This window comes from Leucoraja erinacea, chromosome 1 (assembly GCF_028641065.1).
Source record: "Leucoraja erinacea ecotype New England chromosome 1, Leri_hhj_1, whole genome shotgun sequence".
NCBI classification, from domain to species: domain Eukaryota; kingdom Metazoa; phylum Chordata; class Chondrichthyes; order Rajiformes; family Rajidae; genus Leucoraja; species Leucoraja erinaceus.
Window position 1 is genome coordinate 18,858,294 of NC_073377.1, and position 22,374 is coordinate 18,880,667.

At 42.1% G+C, this 22,374-nt stretch overlaps 1 protein-coding gene across 2 annotated transcripts in view; it reads left to right on the top strand.

The window, feature by feature from the left end:
• The window catches only part of LOC129712416 (mitogen-activated protein kinase 4-like), an 87,727-nt gene that overhangs the window by 50,756 nt on the left and 14,597 nt on the right, over positions 1–22,374 (top strand). For both annotated transcript variants that reach the window (XM_055660861.1, XM_055660946.1), the window contains one exon: positions 20,094–20,238. In XM_055660861.1, the coding sequence (XP_055516836.1) occupies positions 20,094–20,238 (145 nt within the window). The remainder of the gene's footprint in view (positions 1–20,093; positions 20,239–22,374) is intronic.

Consider the following 22,374-nt stretch of genomic DNA (forward strand, 5'->3'; position numbering starts at 1 on the left):
ATGGGTTTGGAACTCGTCTCTCTGGATGCTGAGACAGAACTCTGCTGCTGGACCAAAAAAATCAATAGGAGATTGTATTTCCTTTCCTACTACAAATTGGAAATGTCATACGTCCTTAAACAAGTTGATTTTGTACTGTTACAATTATAAATACGATTTGACTGTAATCCAGAGATTTGGATTAATAATCCAAGAGTTTGTTAAATATAATTTTACTGTGGCAAGAGAAATCTGGAAATAAAAGACCAGTATCATTATCATCTCGGTAGTACTCCACTGACATATCTTGGACGAAGAGGTCAAGGAAGGTGCAATGGGAATGTAAGTTTAAAAAAAAAGATCTCTTATGCTCTTTTGAGAAGGAAACCTAAAAGTTGTCTAATCAATAGACAGTAGGTGCAGGAGTAGGCCAATTCGGCCCTTCGAGCCAACACCACCATTCACAGTGATCATGGCTGATCATCCACAACTATGACCCCGTTCCTGCCTTCTCCTCATTTACCTGACTCCACTATCTTTAAACGCTCTATTTAACTCTCTCTTGAAAGCATCCAGAGAATTGGCCTCCACTGCCTTCTGAGGCAGAGAATTCCACAGATTCACAACCCTCTGTGTGAAAAAGTTTTTCACAGTTAGGCAAATTTACCTCCAAAGAAATATTGGGCTGTGAATGAGCTCAGTGTGGCGGCACCTGATAGTAGTGTGGTGCATGGTGTGGCAGCACCTGATAGTGGTGTGGTGCATGGTGTGGTGGCACCTGATGGTGGTGTGGTGTATGGTGTGGTGCATGGTGTGGCAGCACCTGATAGTGGTGTGGTGCATGGTCTGGTGCATGGTGTGGCAGCACCTGATAGCAATGCGAGGTCATGACGAACCATCGGCTCTAGAGGGCGGTGTCTTGGTGGGGGAGGCGCGAGTCACGGGGTCGGTATCTGAGTTATTTAACGCCGGGCAACGCCCGTGTCAGCTGAGGAGGAGGGAGCTGTATGCAGAAGAATAAACACATCCAGAGCACACAACTTGTGTCCAACTAGTTTTTGGCTGGACTCCCGCCAGTCCCCGCCACAATTAGTCGGACACAAGTTGTGTGCTCTAGACGTGTTTATTCTTCTGCATACAGCTCCCTACTCCTCAGCTGACAAGGATGTTGCTGCCACAATGGCATCAATCAACAATGGTTATTTGGATGGGGTTGCAGACGTTGGATCATAGCCAATTTAATTAGAGAGGACTTGAGAATTTTGGGGAAGGGGGTGGCAGAAGCACTTCCTTTTTAGTCAACTGGTCTTTACAATTAAAATGTAGGTCAGTTACAGGTCAACTGGTGAGTAAATTAATTTCAGTATATATTGAGTGGAACAAAAAACAATCTCCCAACACTTTGTTAAACTCAGTTTACGAACATAAAGCAACAGCATTTTTGGTCATGAGTCACTTACAATTGCAAATTAAATGGTTTGAGAGTCTTAGGACAAAGTAACAGTGTAGTTAATGTTTGAGACTATTACCCATTTTGAGCGACACAACAACTTGTATTAATAATGCATGTGTAAATAAGTAAAAATTACCAAGGCACTGAGCAAATGCTGATCATTGAAGCAAAAGAACCAAGAATTGTGTTTGTTTTTTTCACCATATACTGGTCAGATTATTATGTTAAATAAGACTCCACAAACACCTTCTGAACATTGAGCTATTTCCCTGCACAAATGCAGGTCCTCCTTACAAAGTTGTGAAATAGTTTTGTATCTAAGAATGCAAGAACATTAGCATGTTTCATTCTTACTGTGAAAGAAACACTGAAATGCAACCTGTTCAGTTCCCAGCAGGACTACACTCAACTCAGCACAGCTGGTGACACTTAAGGGCCTGTCCCACTTAGGAGACCTCCACCGCGACCTCTGGCGACCTTAAGCGACTTTTTTAAATCAAGGTCGCGGTGACCTACGACCCTCCATTTCTATGTGTACGACCTCCTACGACTACGTTGAAGACCCTCGACTATGATGAAGACCTCCTTCGACAAGTTTGAAGACTGGCTTCGACCATGTACGTTTTACTCGAGGATAGTCTCTGGCAAATTGGTTCATGAATGAGCACCACCCCCTTCCACCTCAGAGGACCACACCGAAAACCAAGAAAGACCAGTGACGAGTGTCTACAGCTCAAATGATCACCTGGTAAAATGATGTCATGTCTGCATTTTTTTCTCACTAAAAAATGGCTCCCAGGTTTTTTTTTAAATTACCTTCAACTACCTACGACTAGCATCACGACCTACTATGACTGGCTACGACTAGACCTACGACAGTGAGATACATGATAGGATGCAGGAACTTTGATTAATGTTGTAGGTAGTACATGATACATAACAAGACCATCACAGAGAGTTGCTGCAGGGTTGTCTGCAGGAGTGAGTGTCCATACTCAACAGATCCTTGTTACAAGAAATGTAATGATCTCATAGGTATGTGAAGGTGAACTGCTAACCATCAAAGTATTGTTTTGTTCATCAGGTTAATCAGGATCCCAGGTATGAGTGGGTTTTACATATGATGAGCGTTCGACGGCACTGTGCCTCTACTCACTGGAGTTTAGAAGAATGAGGGGGGATCTCATTGAAACCAAATTGTGAAAGGCCTAGATAGAATCTGTGTGGAGAGGATGTTTCCACAAGTGGGAGAGTCTAGGACCAGAGGTCATAGCCTCAGAATTAACAAACATTCCTTTTAGGAAGGAGATGAGGAATATTTTGGTCTTTAGGGTGGCGAATGTGTGGAATTCATTGCGACAGAAAGCTGTGGAGGCCAAGTCAATTGGCATTTTTAAGGCAGAGATAGATAGATTCTTGATTAGTACGGGTGTCAGGGGTTATGGGGATAAGGCAGGAGAATAGGGTTTGACGGGAGAGATACATTAGCCACGATTGAATGGCAGGGGCAGACTAATTTTGTTCCTATCACTTATGACCTTGTGAAACTCACCAGGACAACAGTGAAACAACTCGGGTGGGGTAGGACAGAGAGAAAGTGGGGATGCAAGGATTACTTGGAGTTAGAGAAATCAATATTCATGCAAGCAAGACAAATGGAATATTGGCCTTGAATCCAAAGGGAATGTGGGATAAAACTATGGACCTGTATAGGACACTGATAAGGCCACACCCGCATTACTGCAGATAGGCTGATTATCTTTTTTATGGGGTGATATAATTACATTGGGGCAATTCAGAAAAGGTTCATAGGCTAATTCCTAGGAAGTCAGGTTGTCATGAAAAGTTTAACTGTGCTAATTTTGAAATAATTCCATCTATTTCCTGGCTGGACGATGGACCCCTGTTCTGGGAATATTCATTGTCCTCCTCCTCCTGCTGCAGTTGATCCCCATTTGCTTCTTGGCCCTCTGGAAACTGGAAGCCCAGCATACTAAACCTACTAGGGTGCAGTAAGCACTGCCAATTGTTTTAGCACACTCTGTGACTTTGGCAGGTCTGCAGTTGGTTCTGAAGCCGTTCTCCCAATGTCAACAGTGCGTCCATTTAAATCTCAAGTGAAGCAAGAACACAGTGTGCTGTGCCTGTTCCATGGCAGTCATTGTCATAGACCGAGTCCATGCTGACCAAGATGCCCATCTAAGCTTCTCCCATTTGCCTGAGATGGACCCATATCCCTCTCAACTTTTCCTACCCACATACCTGTCCAAGTGTTTTTTAAATGTTATTATTGTAACTGCCACAACCACTCTCTCTGGCAACTCATTCCAGATACATACCAACCTCTGTTTGAAAAAGTTGCCCCTCAAGTTCCTATTAAATTTTTCCCTTTTTGTGTTAAACATATGCCCTCCAGTTTTTGATTCCCCAACAATGTGAAAAGGTCTTGTGTGTATTCTCCCAACCTCTGCAGCTCATGGTTTTATACAGCTCTATATTACCCCTCAGTCTATTATACTGCTAAGAATTATGTCCCAGATTGCCCCCAGCTCTCCCCATGGCTCAGGTCCTCAAGTTCTGGCAGTATGTTTATAAATCATCTTTCATTCTTTCCTGCTTAATGATGCATTTCCTGCAGTCGGGTCACCAAGGCTGTACACAATACCCCTAGTGCAGCTGCACCAACAACTACAATTTCTATACTCAATGCCCTATCGTCAATATCTGCAGCTTTGAGTTGCAATTCACCTTAAATACATGCGGTGCAAAAATTGAGATGAACAGTGTGCATCGGACTGAGGAGAAGATCAGGTGAGCCAGTGCACATTGCAACTGCAAGTACTCAATCTAAATGTACGATTGGCATGATTTCACCCAAACATGATTACCTAACCTATTCATCCCGGATAAGATTAAATTTAGACACATAACACTTAAAAGAAGATGGCATCCCATTTCCATTGGGATGATCCCATTTGCAGGCAGAAGGATTTGTTGGATTTCCAAAAAGTATCCAATATGTCACCTTAAAAAAAAATCACTGCACAAGATAACAGGTGATGGCATTAAAGATAATGTACAACTAGAAAGGGTCAAGGATTGGCCACATAACAGAAAGTAGAGTCTACTTGGACAGGAGAAATAAATGAGAAGCATATTAATTGCAGAGTTCTGAGATGCCGAGGAATCTGGGCATCCTAGTGCAAGATTTGGAACCAGGATGCCTAGGTTTTGCCACCTTGGTGCTATCACAAAGCTGCCAATATAATGCAATACAATACCAATACAATACCATTTATTTGTCATTTGAACCTCACATGAGGTTCAAACGAAATTTGGTTTCTGCAGTCATACAAGAAAAGAACCAAGACACACACCAACACAATTTACACAAACATCCATCACAGTGAATCTCCTCCTCACTGTGATGGAAGGCAAAGTCTTGTCTCTCCCCTGCTCTCCATTCTTCTCCCGAAGTCAAAGTCAAAGCCCCCGGCGGGCGCTAGCAAGTCCGCGGCCATTTAAAGCCACGACGGGCGATGTAAGGCCCTGCTCCGGGTCACTCTCAACCCCGCAATTCGGGTGGGAGAAGTCGCCGTTGCTGGTGCTCCGTGAAGCAGTCTCCCACCGGGGACCCGCGAGCTCCCGGTGTCACCATCCACCGGAGTGGATCGCAGCAGCGAGCCACCACAGCTCTCCACACTCCGAAGCCGGCCTGCTCCACGATGGTAGGTCCGCAGCTCCGCCGGCTCCGTGACTTGAGCTGTCGTTCCGGTTGGAGGCCGCTCCATGGCGCTAGGCCCCAACGGCAACGGAGACCCGACAGGGAAAGGTCAGGTCCCCGTACAGGGAAGAGATTTAAAACGACCGGAGACGCGACCCTGAAACATCGCGTCTCTGGCAAGGTAAGATACTGCAAAAAAATGTTTCCCCCACCCACCCCCCACACATACACATTTAAAAACTCACTACAAAACTATACCCTCAACGGGACAAAAAAAAAAGACAGGCGGACTGCAGAGGCCGCTGCGACGTCGGTCGCGCCGCCCACCCATCAAGTAATCAAAGACTTGTCTCATCCTGGTCATTCCTTCTTGTCCCTGCTCCCATCAAGCAGTAGATGCAGAAGATTGAAAGCATGAGGACTGAGGAACAGCTTCTTCTCCTCTGCTATCAGGCTTGTGAACAGTCACTCACCTCTACCCCACTGCAGAAGATGAACTTTGTCTATGGAACTGATGCACTACAATGCTTAGAAGTATATTCTTCACTTTGTATCTTCTGCTTTGCTCTGTCTATTGTATGAGTTTGAATTGATTGAATGTATGTATGATATATGTGCATCTGAGGACATTTTGAGGAACAAGATTATTATTCTGTTTTTTACACCAATACACTGATCTTAAAAATCTACCCATCATGTGAAACCTTATATATATAACAGATATCAATTAGATAACTTCAAGACCAAAAGTCCAAAAACATTTTTCAAGATAGACAAATTTTCATCATTTTACCACCATTTTGGACACCAAAAATGTGACATAAAAACGCCACATTTAGTCATGAATATTTAATTCATAAATAAACTTGATATGATCCCTCATACATATATGTTTTGATAATGATCTAGGGAAATATCTTCATCAATACCAGGAGAAAAATACAGTAAACATGTCTGGTGATCTGCCTAGCAAAGATCCCGTAACGGTCGTTATGCTTGGTGTCCATTGTCACAACGACCTTTATCGGGGTGGGTACCTCCGTAAGTTAAACCACAGAGGCTCCAAACCTCTACTGCTTTTCACAAACCCCAACAAGGTATCCTATGGTAGAAGGTCTGAAGAAGGGTTTCGCCCCAAAACTTTGCCTATTTCCTTCGCTCCATAGATGCTGCTGCACCAGCTGAGTTTCTCCAGCATTTTTGACTACCTTCGATTTTCCAGCATCTGCAGTTCCTTCTTAAACATCCTATGGTAGTAGTGACTTTTGGGCGAGTTAATTATTTTTTCTTATATTCAAGTTTAATATATCAAAAACATTGTGGTGTCAAAAACACAATGACCGTTTATGATATATTTTCTGACTTTTTAAAATCAATAAACATTTTTTTGGGCATAAATTAGTCATCAAAACTAAGAAACTGAGCCAACCTTTGTTTTGGCAACACATATTTGGCAATCTCTTGTTTACCTTTCGTACGGACCAAGTCGCTAACTTCATTCCTTCGTGTCAACTTCCGGAAGCTCCACAACGACCGTGATGGAGACATTTTACTTACTAAAAAATCATCCCAGATCAAACCTTCTGACGAATCATCGGCCATCGATATAGCTCAAATCCATAAGGTAATGTAATTTAGATCATGGTGAAAATGTTTGGGTTTTCTCTAATAATGTTACGTTCGTTTTCTGGGACACCAAACCTTTTGAGTGTCCACTGCAATATACGTATGTGTGTATGATCGTGTAACGCTCGTAGCGGTGTCCACTCAGATGGATGCAGTATTCTACTACATGATCAGGTGAATGAAGTGGAAACGGTGTTTGCAATTTTATTGTTCCATGTGGTATTCATAAACATAGAAAGAAATAAGAATTACGTGCACTTACTGTGCCAACCAGGTCACTGGTGGACACCACGCGACAACTGTTACACAAAATGTATTTGTGTATTCTGATGCCATTTTCGGAAATTTGACATCAATATGCTATCTTTTCTTATTTTTTGTTGATACTATGTTGGTCATGAACCTAATAAAGTGCTTGTCAACTTTTTTGAAGGAATTTGAAATTTGACCCCCTTTGTCACATTATAAAGGCACATATCTGATATGTTTGGATAGCATGCAAAATAAAGCTTCTCACTGTACCTTGGTATGCATGACAATAATAAACCTGAACATGCCAGTGAGCAGAATATTGATAAATGCTGCTTGACAGTGCTGCCTATGATAGCTTCCAATGTCAGTCAACTGAGCAGTAATTCACTAGGTAGGATTTGCCTTGCTCTTTGCAGATCAGCCATATTTGTGAGATTTTCCACGGTACAGTCTGCTGAAGGAACTCAGCAGTTTGAGCAGCATCTGCTGTGAAAGAATTGTTGATGGTTTGGGTTGAAATCCTGAACCAGTTCTAATGCAGGGTTTTACCCCACATAATTGACTGTTCCTTTTTCCTCACAGATACTGCTCTAACCACAGAGTTCCTCCAGCAGATTATCACTTTAGATTCGAGCATCTCCAGTCTCTCGTGTCTCTGCATTTTCAATGCTGTCTGGTAAATGCCAGTTATATAAATGTACTAAGCACTTCAACTGGAAGGACAACCAGTTCTGAAATGTACGTATTCTATACTATAGCTTGGATGGTGTCTGGTTCTTTAGGCTCTGTTGTTAGTGTCTACGGAACTGAGTTTGAATTGGAAAGGGCTAGTTTCTATATTGGTCTTTTCTGGGCATGGTTGCAATGCTTCTGCTTTATCTTTGCCAATCATACACTGGATTCTTCCATTACTGGGGATGGAGATGATTTTGGATCCCCCTTCTCCTGTTTGTTAACTATCTGCTGCCATTTACAACCAAATATGTAATGTTTGCAAACTTTGGTAAAGGAACTATTTGGCTTTATCTTACTTGACGGTGCGGTTCAGATTGGGATACCAGTATTGTGAGAAAATGAAAATTGTGTTGTATTCAAAAACACTTGTGTCTTTGCAGTACTGCACCTTATGCCAGATAACCTCTATTGTGTGCATGTGATTTGGATACTCTTTAATTATTATTATACATTGTAATTGTTTAACTAGTTTTAAAAATATAATGGTGTTGCAATATCTAGTGCAGGAAAACCATGGTTGTGTGTAGGGTGTATTGTTAAAATGAGACCGGGCTAATTACAGAAGGATGGGACTGAAGGTCGAGTCTATCATTTATCAACTGAGTCTCAATTTGATTAAGCAGAATAAGCAAAGTACGTTCATAGTTTCAACTGAATGATTGCTTAATCAGTTCTATACACTTCAATATTATCATCAAATTTAACATTGTTATCGGGATACCTAAATTTGCATTCCAATTGCCAACTACAAATAGTTTAATTGGCAGTGATAAAATATGACAGCATTAATGTGCGTGTAGGTAAAGTTATTTATTATTGGAACTTAAGGAAAGTTATAGTGCATACTATGGAACATAAATATAAGAAATAAATGAATAGAAATGTTTATTGCATGGGGGTTGAGTACTGAAAACGATAATTGGCTGAGTTTCTTGCTGGAATCAAAATTTGTTCTGGAATAGATTCTTCACCTGCTCAATCATGACCTGATTGAAAATGTGTTCCTCCCTTAACTTAATTAATGAGAGTTCCAAAGACTGGTTTGCTGTGAGGATTTTTCACCTGCCCGCCCCCTCTCTCCACACAGAATAGGATTACACTTTGTTTTTAGGGGTCAGCAGGTTTATGGCTCAGTGACAAAAAACGACCGACTCTGATTTGAAAACTAAAGATATTGTGTGTGTTTTGTATGTTGAATCTTTCAACAATCATTATACTTGATAATCTTTACTTGTAATTGTCTAGAAACAAGTTCTGATTGTTTTCTAGAATGAATTATTAATTGTCATTACATCTTGCCCATAGACAACACTTCCTTGGGCTAAAAACAGTACCTGCTGTACTATTCAATATAACGTGGGGTTATATTGAATAGTACAGCATGACTTTGGCCCACAATGTCTGTGCCAAACATGATGCCAAGACAAACCCTTACCTGCCCGCACATAATCCACATCCCTCCATTCCTTGCATATCCATGTGGTAATCCAAAAGTCTCTTAAATGCCACTATTGTATCTGTCTCCCCCCCCTTACCATCACCCCCGGCAGCGTGTTTCACGCACCCACCACTCTCTGGGTAAAAACAAAACTTGTCAGCACATCTCTATATAACTAAAAGCCTTTGTCTTGTTTGTGTCTCTGAGTGTCAATCTGGTTAATTCCTATCTTCTTCCAAACGCCTTCCCATTTTCACACATTCTACTAACATTTTTCCCGTATTGGCGATAAACATCTTCCCTGTCGCATTTCTAACTATATTTCCGAAATTATTAATCGTTGAAATTTTTAAACTAGCCCGATTTCTTCAAACTCACCCATTTTGGAAAAAAAAGATCTGAGCGACGTCACAATGCACTCGCAAGGCAAGACGGGCCACTACAGGAGGGAGGGGCACTCCAGCACTCCCAACGGCAGTTCACAAAGCTGGACAGGCCACTCCAGGCGGAGAGGTGCACTCCAGGGCTGCAACGGCAGTTTCCAGATTAAATCGGAGTGTCGTCACAATGCACTGGCAAGGCAGGACGTGCCAGTCCGGGGGGAAGGGGCACTCCAGCGCTCCAACGGCAGTTTCCAGATTAAATCGGAGTGTCGTCACAATGCACTGGCAAGGCAGGACGTGCCACTCCGGGGGGAAGAGGCACTCCAGCCCTCCAACGGCAGTATCCAGATTTTAAAACACTTGCCTTTTAAAAACAACTTCGCCAATGGTCACTCGTCCACGCTGCAACTTCGCCAATGGTCACGCTTCCACAATGTTCTTCAAACCCTCTCCCAAGACAGTCGGGTGAAGATTCAGTTCAGAGCTGACTGCTTCATTCTGACCTCTAACTTCGCTCTCTTTAACGATAAGCTTTTATTTATTTTTAACGGTGCGCGATTCTTTCAATGATACTTGCATTTCTTTACTTATTTCATTATTAATGTTGCACGATTCTTTCAATAATATTTGCATTTTTTAAAAATAATTCGCTTTTGCATTGATTTACTTTTATTTTAAACATTTCATTTCAAAAACACTTGCATTTCTTTACTTATTTCATTTTTAACATTAAATAATCTTTCAATAATACTTGCATTTTAAAAAATAATTCCTTATTACATTGATTAACTTTTATTTTAAACCAGTTGGATTTCAAAAAAGACCACCATTTTATTTTAAACGGGTTGCATTTGCGTAAGACACAAGTAATGATGTGATGTAACAAGAAAAAACTGAACATGTCGAGAATCAACAAGAAAGAACACAAAACAGAGGGAGCAAGAGACACAACAAAAAATAACTTAACTGAATAAATCTCATCTTTAACGTTTAAATTGTTGTTATATTTTAAGAGTTATTCACATTTTAAGCTTTAATAAATCACTTTTCCACTTGCCGTGCCCGTCAGCCGCGCCTGCGCAGTTATGCCTCCATCTTCTATGTCACAACGGGAACCCGTCAGCTGTGCCTGCGCAGTTGGGAGCTATGGGTGAGTGGCGGAATATTGCATTCGGGGACCAGCCCTCCCGTGTGGCGCCGCGCCTCGCCCCCGCGTTGGGGGATGGGACCCAACGGGTCCCACTTGGTCTAGTCTCCTTTAAACTTCGCCCCTCTCACATTAAAGATATGCCTTCCAATATTTGATATTTCCATCCTGGGAAATAGGTGTTGACTATCTACCATATCTATGCTTCTCATAACTTTATATATTTCTATCAGGTTTCCCTGCAACCTTGGGCATTCCAGATAATACAATTCAAGCCTGTCCAACTTCTCCCCGTAGCTAATACCCTCAAATCCAGACATTAGTCTGGTAAGCCTCCTCTGCACCCTTTCCAAAGCCTCCATATTATTTCATGTATGCAATCCTTGTTTTTTTACATGAACATAAATAATGAAGCTGCTGCTGCTATTTCTTGTCAAGATTGTGATTCATTCATGTATTTAGTCCACTTTCTACATCGGCTGGGATTATCACAGATCTATTTGACATATGTCTTTGACGCAGTAATTTAGCTATCGTGGATCGGCATTCATTAAAAGCTTCATTAACACGGATGAACAGCAAAATGATGAAACCATAAACAACAAGTTATTTGTTGGAGTTCCCTTGGAATTTGTTCTGTTGCTGCAATGCTTTGTCCATGTAGAAATCATGCAAGGACATAGAAATTAGGTGCAGGAGGAGGCCATTCGGCCCTTCGAGCCTGCACCGCCATTCAATATGATCATGGCTGATCATCCAACTCAGTATCCTGTTCCTGCCTTCTCTCCATACCCCCTGATCCCTTTAGCCACAAGGGCCACATCTAACTCTCTCTTAAATATAGCCAATGAACTGGCCTCAACTACCTTCTGCGGCAGAGAATTCCAGAGATTCACCACTCTCTGTGTGAAAAAAGTTTTCCTCATCTCGGTCCTAAAATATTTCCCCTTTATCCTTAAACTGTGACCCCTTGTTCTGGACTTCCCCAACATCTGGAACAATCTTCCTGCATCTAGCCTGTCAAACCCCTTAAGAATTTTGTAAGTTTCTATAAGATCCCTCCTCAATCTTCTAAATTCTAGCGAGTACAAACCGAGTCTATCCAGTCTTTCTTCATATGAAAGTTCTGACATCGAAGGAATCAGTCTGGTGAACCTTCTCTGTACTCCCTCTATGGCAAGAATGTCTTTCCTCAGATTAGGAGACCAAAGCTATACGCAATACTCCAGGTGTGGTCTCACCAAGACCCTGTAAAACTGCAGTAGAACCTCCCTGCTCCTATACTCAAATCCTTTTGCTATGAATGCTAACATACAATGTTACTATTATGATCATGTATTGTTCTTGCCAAAGCCAATATGATCAACTGCCTACCCAACCAACAAAGGGTTCAAAGGAGTTCAGTGCCCTCAAAGTAATTTTCTCTGTGATTGGGGGAAATCGGTCCTTGGATTTAAACAGTCACACACAATGTGCCACATACATCTGATTAATTTAATATTAGATGATATCCTGTCTTGAAAGCGGTGGAAAAACACAGGTTGAGAGAAGGATGTCTCAGACCGACTTCAGAACATCCTCGCGAGGGAAGGTGAACTGCCGGAAATAGTTGTGCCTATGCATGTAGGCACGAATGACGTGGGTAAGAAGAGGAAGGAGGTTCTGCAACGTGAGTACAGAGAACTAGGTAGGAGGCTGAAAAGCAGGACTTCTAGCGTGGTTATCTCAGGGTTGCTTCCAGTACCTCATGCAAGTGAAGGTAAGGGAAGGGCAGGGAGATAGGGGATCTGAATGTGTGGCTGGGGAGTTGGTGCAGGGGGCAGGGATTTAGATTTCTAGATCACTGGAATCTGGGGCAGGGGTGACCTGTACAAAAGGAATGGGTTTCACCTTAATAGGACCGACATTCTGACAGGCAGGTTTGCTAGTGCTACACTGGTGGGTTTAAACTAAACAGTGGGGGGGTGGAGTCAACAACGTGAAAGCGTATGCGTGCAGTTAAGAGAGAGAGAGTGCAAAATGCTGGAGTAACTCAGCGGGACAGGCAGCATCTCTGGAGCGAAGGAATGGGTCAATTATCTGAATGGTTTCAGATTAAAAAAAGGTGAGGTGCAACGAGACCTGTACAGTGATTGTACATCAGTCACTGAAAGTAAGCATGCAGGTACAGCAGGCAGTGAAGAAAGGTAATGGCCTGTTGGCCTTCATTGCGAGAGGATTTGCATTTAGGAGCAAGGAGGTCCTAATGCAGTTGTACAGGGCTCTAGTGAGACTGCACCTGGAGTATTGTGTGCAATTTTGGTCTCCTAATTTGAGGAAGGACATTATTTCTATTGACTGTGCAGCGTAGGTTCACTGGGTTAATTCCCCGGATGGTGGGACTGACCATGTGATGAAAGAATGGGTCGTCTAGGCTTGTATTCACTGGCATTTAGACGGATGAGAGGCGATCTAAAAGCCTGCCCCACTTAGGCGAGTGCAGGAGACTCTGCCCTCGCCTCACGATCATCACATGGTCGCTGGTGGTCTCTGGTGAGTCTCCTTCATGGTCGCGAGGAGTTCCCGCATTCTGGGAACTAGTCGCAGCCTCAGTATGGTCGCCGCACATTTTTCAACTTTTCTATGACCAAAAATCGCCATGGAGAAAATCGATAATCCTGTAGTCGTAGGTGCAGTTGTAGTGGGGTCGCCATGTAGTTATAAGTAGTCGAGGAAGTCGTAGGTAGTTTTACTTAATCGCCTTTGCTAACCGGGCATTTTCATTGGCTCATTGGGGGAAAAAAACGTGAGCACGAGTTTTCAGAACCAAGGATAACCGACTCGTAATGTTAAATGCCCACCGAACTTCACAGCTGTGTATCTCTGGCTTATTAAAAGTTGTCTGGTTTCATAAAAATGTCTCCACTCCTTCTGCCCCCTTCTTCCCCCCCCCCCCCCCCCCCCCCCTCCCCCCTCTCTTTAAAAGGACTTACCGTACACTGTGCTAGTCGTCTTAACCTCCCTGTGCATCGCTGTGTGTATCTGTATTACCTTGGCTTTGTACCGTGTGAATTTCACACAGCGCTCCCCCGCTTTCCCTGGCCCTCGCTGTGTGTGTGTGTGTGTGTGTGTGTGTGTGTGTGTGTGTGTGTGTGTGTGTGTGTGTGTGTGTGTGTGTGTGTGTGTGTGTGTGTGTGTGTGTGTGTGTCTCTCTCTCTCTCTCTCTCTCTCTGACAATCGTTGTGCCAGTTCCCGGTCTGTCAGGCGAGTGGGCCAACTTAACAGTGGCCGGCAGTCCGCTAAACAAGCACGTACGTCGGACAGGCCCTTTATTGCAACATATACCATTCTTAAAGGATTGGCCAGGCTCGATGTAGGAAAAATGTTCCCGATGTTGGGTGCGTCCAGAACCAGCGGTCACAGTTTAAGAACAAGGGGTAGGCTATTTACGACTGAGATGAAGAAAAACGTTTTCACCCAGACAGTTGTGAATCTGTGGAATTCTCTGCCACAGAAAGCAGTGGAGGCCAATTCGCTGGATGTTTTCAAGGAGTTAGATTTAGTTCTTAGGACTAAAAGAATTAAGGGATATGGGGAAAAAGCAGGAGCTGGGTACTGATTTTAGATGATCATAATCATATTGAATGGTGGTGCGGGCTCGAAGGGCCGAATGGCCTACTCCTGCACTTATTTTTCTATGTTTCTAAGGTGTAGATCAAGACAGGAGGTGAGCTGACACAAATCCAGTATGTATTGGGACATTTGCCAATATTCTATGCAAGTCATAAGAGCAGGTGCGACATTGTGGACAAGCTGTTAGGTTGTTATTCATTTTGTGAATATATTGTCTCAAAGATTGAGCTTGAGGTGGAGTTAAGAGCCCCTGTGTATTGTTGAAACCGTACACCGCTTTTGTCTGTAAAATATGTTGCTCACTCGGTAATTTTATTGTTTATCAGTGTTTTAATGTCTTACGGCGTCTTAACCTGTGTGAAATGACAAGGTGGATTTTACTTGATCAGTAACTAATTTTTATTGGATTGCAGAAGAAAGGTAGCAAGTCAAGGTTGCACTTTCAGAGCTAACTGGTTCAAACAGGTGGAAGCCATCGAATGCTGGAATAGTTCAAGGTCAATGACTGGCCTGATCAAATGTAACCAGTAATTGCACGCACATAAAGAAAAGGGAAGAATTTGAGGAAGAGTTTGCTGGATTGTTTTACAATCTAAACCGTTATCTTTATTTTTGTTTATTATGCTTTGCTACTCAGAACTATACTTAAAGCACTGTTGAGAATTTGGATATAATTAGAGCTGGATTATAAATATAGCCTTGTTAGGTCTGTACATAATCCTCAATTGCCAGGCATTTATAGTTATACAATTGAAAATATACTGGCCTAGAGGATCTTCAGAGCTAAATTAATCTCTATCCATGCAGTTTACCAATAACTATGTTGGCTGAGTGCAGCAACTTAAAGGACAGAAGCACCTGGGGAAGATTTAAAGGGGACCAAAGGTGCAAAAGTTTGATACAGATAATGGTGGGTATGTGTAACGCGTTGCCAGAGGAAGCTGTGGAGGTTGGTGCAATTACAATATTGAATAGACATTTGATCAGGTTTATGGATAGACAATAGGTACAGGAGTAGGCCATTCAGCCCTTCGAACCAGCACCGCCATTCAATGTGATCATGGCTGATCATCCACAATCAGTATCCTGTTCCTGCCTTCTCCCTATATTCCCTGACTCCGCTATCTTTAAAATCTAACTCTCTCTTGAAAGCATCCAGAGAATTGGCCTCCACTGCCATCTGAGGCCAGAGAATTCCACAGATTTACAACTCTCAGGGTGACAAAGTTTTTCCTCATCTCCGTTCTACCCCTAATTCTTAATCTGTGGCCCCTGGTTCTGGATTCCCCCAACATCAGGAACATGTTTCCTGCCTCTAGCGTGTCCAATCCCTGAATCATCTTATATGTTTCAATAAGATACCCTCTCATCCGTCTAAATTCCAGAGTATATATTCCCAGCTGTTCCATTCTATCAACATATGACTGTCCCGCCATCCCGGGAAATAACCTTGTGAACCTACGTTGCACTCCCTCAATAGCAAGAATGTCCTTGCTCAAATTTGGAGACCAAAACTGCACACCATACTCCAGGTGTGGTCTCACCTGGTGTTCGGGCCCTCCGTGTTGAGGCGATCAAGCTCCCGCATTGGGGGATGTCAGCTCCTCCGCGCCAGGCGATCGAACCTTGCGTTGGGGCTGGTCGAACCTTCCGCGACGTTGGAGCTCCCGACTCAGCCTCACCCGAAACTGCGAGCCCTAGATAATGTTGAGGAGAGACCTAATAGAAGTGTACAAGATTGTGAGAGGCATAGATGACATAGACAGTTAGAACCTTTTTCCGAGATGAAAACATCAAAGACTAGATGATGCACCTGTAAGGAAAGGGAAAAGGTTTAAAGAAAATGTGGGGTCATGTTTTTCATATAGAGAGTGGTAAATTCCTGGAATGTGTTGCCAGGTGTGGTGGTGTAAGCACTTATGATCTTTAAGCGGCTTTTAGAGAGATACATGAATATGCAGGGATTTGAGGGACATGGAAAGCACATGCATGAGAAGTGATTAGTTTAACTAGGCAATGTATTGGGTACAGACATCGTGGACAGAAGGACCTGTTCTTGTGTTGTACTGTTCTATGCAGCAAAGATATTTAAAATATGAAACCAACCTTGCCACAGAACCAAAGGAGCACATGAAACATTAGTAGGCACTTGAAGTCAGAATAAAATAATATACACAGTGCCCTCCATAATGTTTGGGACAAAGAGCCATCATTTATTTATTTGCCTCTGTACTCCACAGTTTGAGATGTGGAAAATAATAAATCACATGTGGTTAAAGTGCACATTGTCAAATTTTGTTAAAGGCCATTTTTATACATTTTGGTTTCAGAAATTATAGCTGTGGTTATACATCCTCCCCCCATTTCATGGCACCATAATGTTTGGGGCAATTGGCTTCACGGGCGTTTGTAATTGCTCAGGTGTGCTTAATTGCCTCCTTAATGCAGGTATAAGAGAGCTCTCAGCGCATATTCTTTCCATCCAATTTTTCCATCACCTTTGGAAACTTTTATTGCTGTTTATCAACATGAGGACCAAAGTTGTGCCAATGAAAGAAGAGGCCATTATGAGACTGAGATACAAGAATAAAACTGTTAAAGACATCAGCCAAACATTAGGCTTGCCAAAATCAACTGTTTGGAACACCATTAAGAAGAAAGAGAGCACTGGTGGATTTACTAATCGCAAAGGGACTGGCAGGAAAAGGAAGACCTCCACAGTTGATGACAGAAGAATTCTTTCTATAATAAAGAAAAATCCCCAAACACTTGTCTGACAGATCAGCAACACTCTTCAGGAGTCAGGTGAGGATTTGTCAATGATCACTGTCTGCTGAAGACTTCATGAACATAAATACAGAGGCTACACTGCAAGATGCAAACCACTGGTGAGCTGCAAAAATAGGATGGCCAGGTTACAGTTTGCCAAGAAGTACTTAAAAGAGCAACCACAGTTCTGGAAAAAGGTCTTGTAGACAGATGAGACGAAGATTAACATATCAGGGTGATGGCAAGAGTAAAGTATGGAGGAGAGAAGGAACTGCCCAAGATCCAAAGCATACCACCTCATCTGTGAAACACGGTGATGGGGGTGTTATGGCCTGGGCATGTATGGCTGCTGAACGTACTGGCTCACTTATATTCATTGATGGAACAACTGCTGATGGTAGTACCATAATGAATTCTGAAGTGTATAGACACATCCTATCTGCTCTTTCAACAAATGAGTTCTCAAAACTCATTTGCCGGTGGTTCATTCTACAGCAAGACAATGATCCCAAACATACCACTAAAGCAACAAAGGAATTTTTAAAAGCTAAAAAATTGTTAATTCTTCAGTGGCCAAGTCAATCACCCGATCTGAACCAAATTGAGGATGATTTTTATATGCTGAAAAGAAAACTGAAGGGGACTAGCCCCCAAAACAAGCATAAGCTAAAGATGGCTGCAATACAAGTCTGGAAGAGCATCACCAGAGAAGACACTCAGCAACTGGTGATGTCCATGAATCGCAGACTTCAAGCAGTCATTGCATGCAAAGTATATACAACAAAATACTAAACATGACTACTTTCATTTACATGGCATTGCTTTGTCCCAAACATTATGGTGCCCTGAAATGGGGGGATTATGTATAAACACCGCTGTAATTTGTACATGGTGAAACCAAAATGTATAAAAATGGCCTTTATTAAAATCTGACAATGTGCACTTCAAACACATGTGATTTTTTTTCTACTACAAATCTCAAATTGTGGAGTACAGAGGCAAATAAATAAATGATGGGTCTATATCCCAAACATTATGGTGGGCACTGTAGATGGTACTTTTCTGATGTTTGAACTGTTGAAATTTGGGTTCCTGGGCTTACAGTTGCCCTGCCTCCAAATTGTGAAAAAAAAGCTATTGAGGAAAACCTGACCAAAGTCCTGTTTCTGTGTCACATGACTTGGTTAGGACACCTTTCCTGAAAGAATCCACCCAGATTGACACTCATTTCTTTAAAGCGGCTATGCTTTCAGATACCGCCTGAGCATGTGGCTCTTTTGGAAGGGCCAGGAGTTCCACTCAGTGCAGCCCAGTTCATTAGTAAGTGTGGACAATCTAGAATGTTTCATTATATTATACTGTTTGATTAATTCAGAATTGATAATTATATTTTTAAAATATTATTTGTGGTGTTAAGTGGATGTTTATGTTGATGTCTTTGATAATGTAGCCAGATATAGTCAGTCAGCCAGGTGCACAGATTGTGAGGAATAAAACGCTGCTCAAGGGTATCCAATGGGATGTTTGGCAAGTGTTACACTAATGACAATAATTAGAAATATAACAAGGTGTTTCTTACCAATTTCTAGAAATGCACTGTAGAAAGCATATTTTCTATGCATATTTTCTATGCATCTTGGTTTGGGAACAGGTTTGCCCAAGAGCGAAAAAGAATGCAGAAGTTGCAGATGCAGCCCTGTCCATTACGCAAACCATCCTCTGTTCCACCTGTCCATCGACTCCATCTACATTTCAGCAGAGCTCAAGGAGGACCATCCACACCCCAGTCCTTCATTATTCTGAGGATACAAAGCGTGAAAGTACATACTACCAGATTTAGGAACATCTTCTTCCCCCGCTATTATCAGACTACTAAGTGGACATCTTGTAAACCAAGAGTGTAATCCTGATCAACCAACCTACCTCACTGAAGCCTCTAAGGTGGATAAAAATGCTGGAGAAACTCAGCGGGTGAGGTAGCATCTATGGAGCGAAGGAATAGGTGACGTTTCGGGTCGAGACCCTTCTTCAGACTGATGGGGGTGGTGGTGGGGGCGGGAAGAAGAAAGGAAGAGGTGGAGACAGTGGGCTGGGAAGGGGAGGGGAAAGAGGGAGAAAGCAAGGACTGCCTGAAATTGGAGAAGACAATGTGGTTAGGAGGGGCTGATAGATCAGCTATAATTGAATATCGGAGTAGACTTAATGGGCCGAATTGTCTAATTCTGCTCCTATCACATAATCTTGTGGTTGACGGCAATGAGTGAAATCCCATTTCATGGATTTTTGACATTATACCAATTAGTACTTTTGGTGCACTGTCCAATCTATAGTATAATGGTATAACATTTACATTACATTAGTTGTAATTTGCATTTGGAAAGCAGATGGGAAATTTCCATTGGTTTTGTGATTAAAATACTACCAGAGGGTCAACATCAGAAATGGGTACTGTACAGTATAGATAAAATTAATTACAATAGATTCATTTCATGAAATATCTTTAATAACTTAGGGCGGCAAGGTGGCGCATTGGTAGAATTGCTGTCTTACAGCGCCAGAGACCCGGGTTAGATCCTGACTTCGGGTGCTAGTCTGCACAAAGTTTGTGCATTCTCCCCGTTACCTGCGTTGAGTTTTGCCGGTGAACTCCGATTTCCTCCCACATTCTAAAGACATACAGGGTTTGTAGGCTAATTGGATTGGGTATAATTGTAAATTGCCCCCTGGTGTGTAGGATAGTGTTAATGTACTGGGATCACTGGTCAGCGAGGTGAACCGAAGGGCCTGTTTTTGCGTTGCATCTAAAAAAAAGAAACTTTGGTAATGATGTGTTGTCAATTTCATGACATGTTAAAGGTAATCACATACTTGTTCAAGTAATGCAGTTGTCTTGCAAAGTTTTTTCTAATTTTCTCGTTCAGATTGAGAATCTGTGATATTTCTCAGTGCCATGCTTTCTACTTCTTGTTGTCCAGGGTCATCTTTCGGAAGGTTTGGTAACAAAATGGTATCGATCTCCACGCCTCCTTCTGTCACCGAACAATTACACCAAAGCCATTGACATGTGGGCTGCAGGTTGTATATTGATAGAAATGCTGACTGGAAAGATGTTGTTTGCTGGTAAGAAGTTCCCATGTTCATATACGCCAATTATCAAACATTGCGTCAAAGGACATCTCTAACAGTCTTGCATATTACATGTGAAAAGGAAACAAATAGAAAAGAAAAAGCAATTTTCTGTAATTTTTTCTCCATAATTGAATAGATTTCAATTTCACCACTCGATATTTCAAGTGTTGTCTAACTAGTCTTTTGTAAAGTTACATGCCCCAATTGTTCTTTTCTATGCATTGACCTATGAGGGCAAGCATACCATTGCATTATTCACCACCTTATCCACCTGTGCTGCCATTATGGACTTGAGCCACAACATTTCTTTGTACATCCTACCATTCACAGTATATGTCCTACCCTATTTGACTTCCTAAATGTATCAACTTGCACTTGTCGGGCTTAAATTAAGTCAACGTTCCACCTTTTAGTCTGCTGTTTTCCATTTTCACTGTCTATAACACAATCAGCTTTTGTGGCATCTGCAAACCTAACTAATCATAGCTCCTACATAGCAAGATGGTCACATTGTATAAATGAAACTTTGTTTTCACATAAATAGCGCATTCATCACACATGCCAACATAGTCAGGTCTGTAAATGATTGGTTGGGGAAATGAGGGCAGGTAAATTATCTCCTCTTGTTGGTTTCTTCACTTTTGCCATTGACCCAGCCTGATATCCTGCGGGACTTTATTGAGTTCGTAGTGGTGTTTCCACATCACATCGTATGTGAACATTGAAGGACGGTCAGTTCCCAAGTTACATCTGGAAGACAATTTTTTAATAACTCAGAAATGTCCATTTTTTTGTAGCTACCCAGATCATATCAATCTACATGCATTTCTGATGATTATTTCTTTTCATTGGATATTCACCCGAACACAACTTACAATTAAACTAATGGAACATATAGTGCATCCATTCGTTAATGAATACCACAAAAACACTTGTATTATTGTTATTACTGTCATGAAGAATTATTTAAAAAAATTACAGGAGAGTTAGCCTAAAGTCAGATTCCCATAGATCAGGTCTTCCGTAACCCGGGGACCCCTATACCCAACCCTTGTAATCTGTGTACTCAGTGCTTCATGAAAGTGGTACTTATTGTAAACGAAGATTGATTGATCAATGGAGTGGTCGTAGAGCTGCTTCTCACTTCTTCTGGCGTGCACAGCCTAAAGTTGTAGGCCAACTTGTTCTCTTTGATCTTATTTGATTGTGCACGCCGGGTTGATTGCATTTGTCAAAACAGGGCGGACCACGTGAAGGTTGCAATCTCCCACCCCCGTAGAACTGCTGATCGTCAGGTGATCTCTTTAGTTCTTCAATCTAAACATTAAATTTCATGGGGTTTAAGTTTTGGGAATTCCTACTTGTCTTGTCACTTTGGTAGGTCTGTATACAAGCAGGGATGACTACAATGGATTCTAGATATGTTTTTGCTACTACATTCTCTTACAATTATTATGTCAGGTTATTTGTGGGCCAAAGGGCCTATTCCTGTGCAGTACTGTTCTGTTCTATGTTGCATTGCATGGATAACCTGCAGTGGGGCTCTTCCAATTCGAGCACTGTTGCTCACTAGTACTGAGAAGTACATTATAGGACACTGATCTTGTATTGGCCACTGATCTTACCCTTCGTCTCTGTGGCGACTCTTTGCACACTGGTCCCAGGGGAGGATCTACTAACATCCAATACAATCGCCTGACTCTTTCAAATCTTGATTCCACATGTAAATCTGCACCTTCCCTTCTTTTTCTTTCATCTACCTTTTCTACTAGTTTGGCTTGATTGCGTTTATATATTGTATTATATGATTTAATTTGGATAGCATGCACACAAAAGCTTTTCACTGTACCTTGGTACATGTGACTAAAATAAACCTAAAGATCATTCTGCTATTTGTTTATTTTCATTATGTTCTGCAGTGCTTATGCTACCTCTTCATCACCATCAAACCATTTTTGTCCTTGTGTTCCACTAAACTATCGAACATATGGGGGGGGGGGGGAACCCCTTCTTCTTTAGTACCTGAACCACTAAAGAACGCATTCTGAGCATCCACTTTTTATGAGCCTTGAGTTTTGTAGGACTTAACTGGGCAGGAATGCTGGTTGAATCATAGGTGAATCAGTG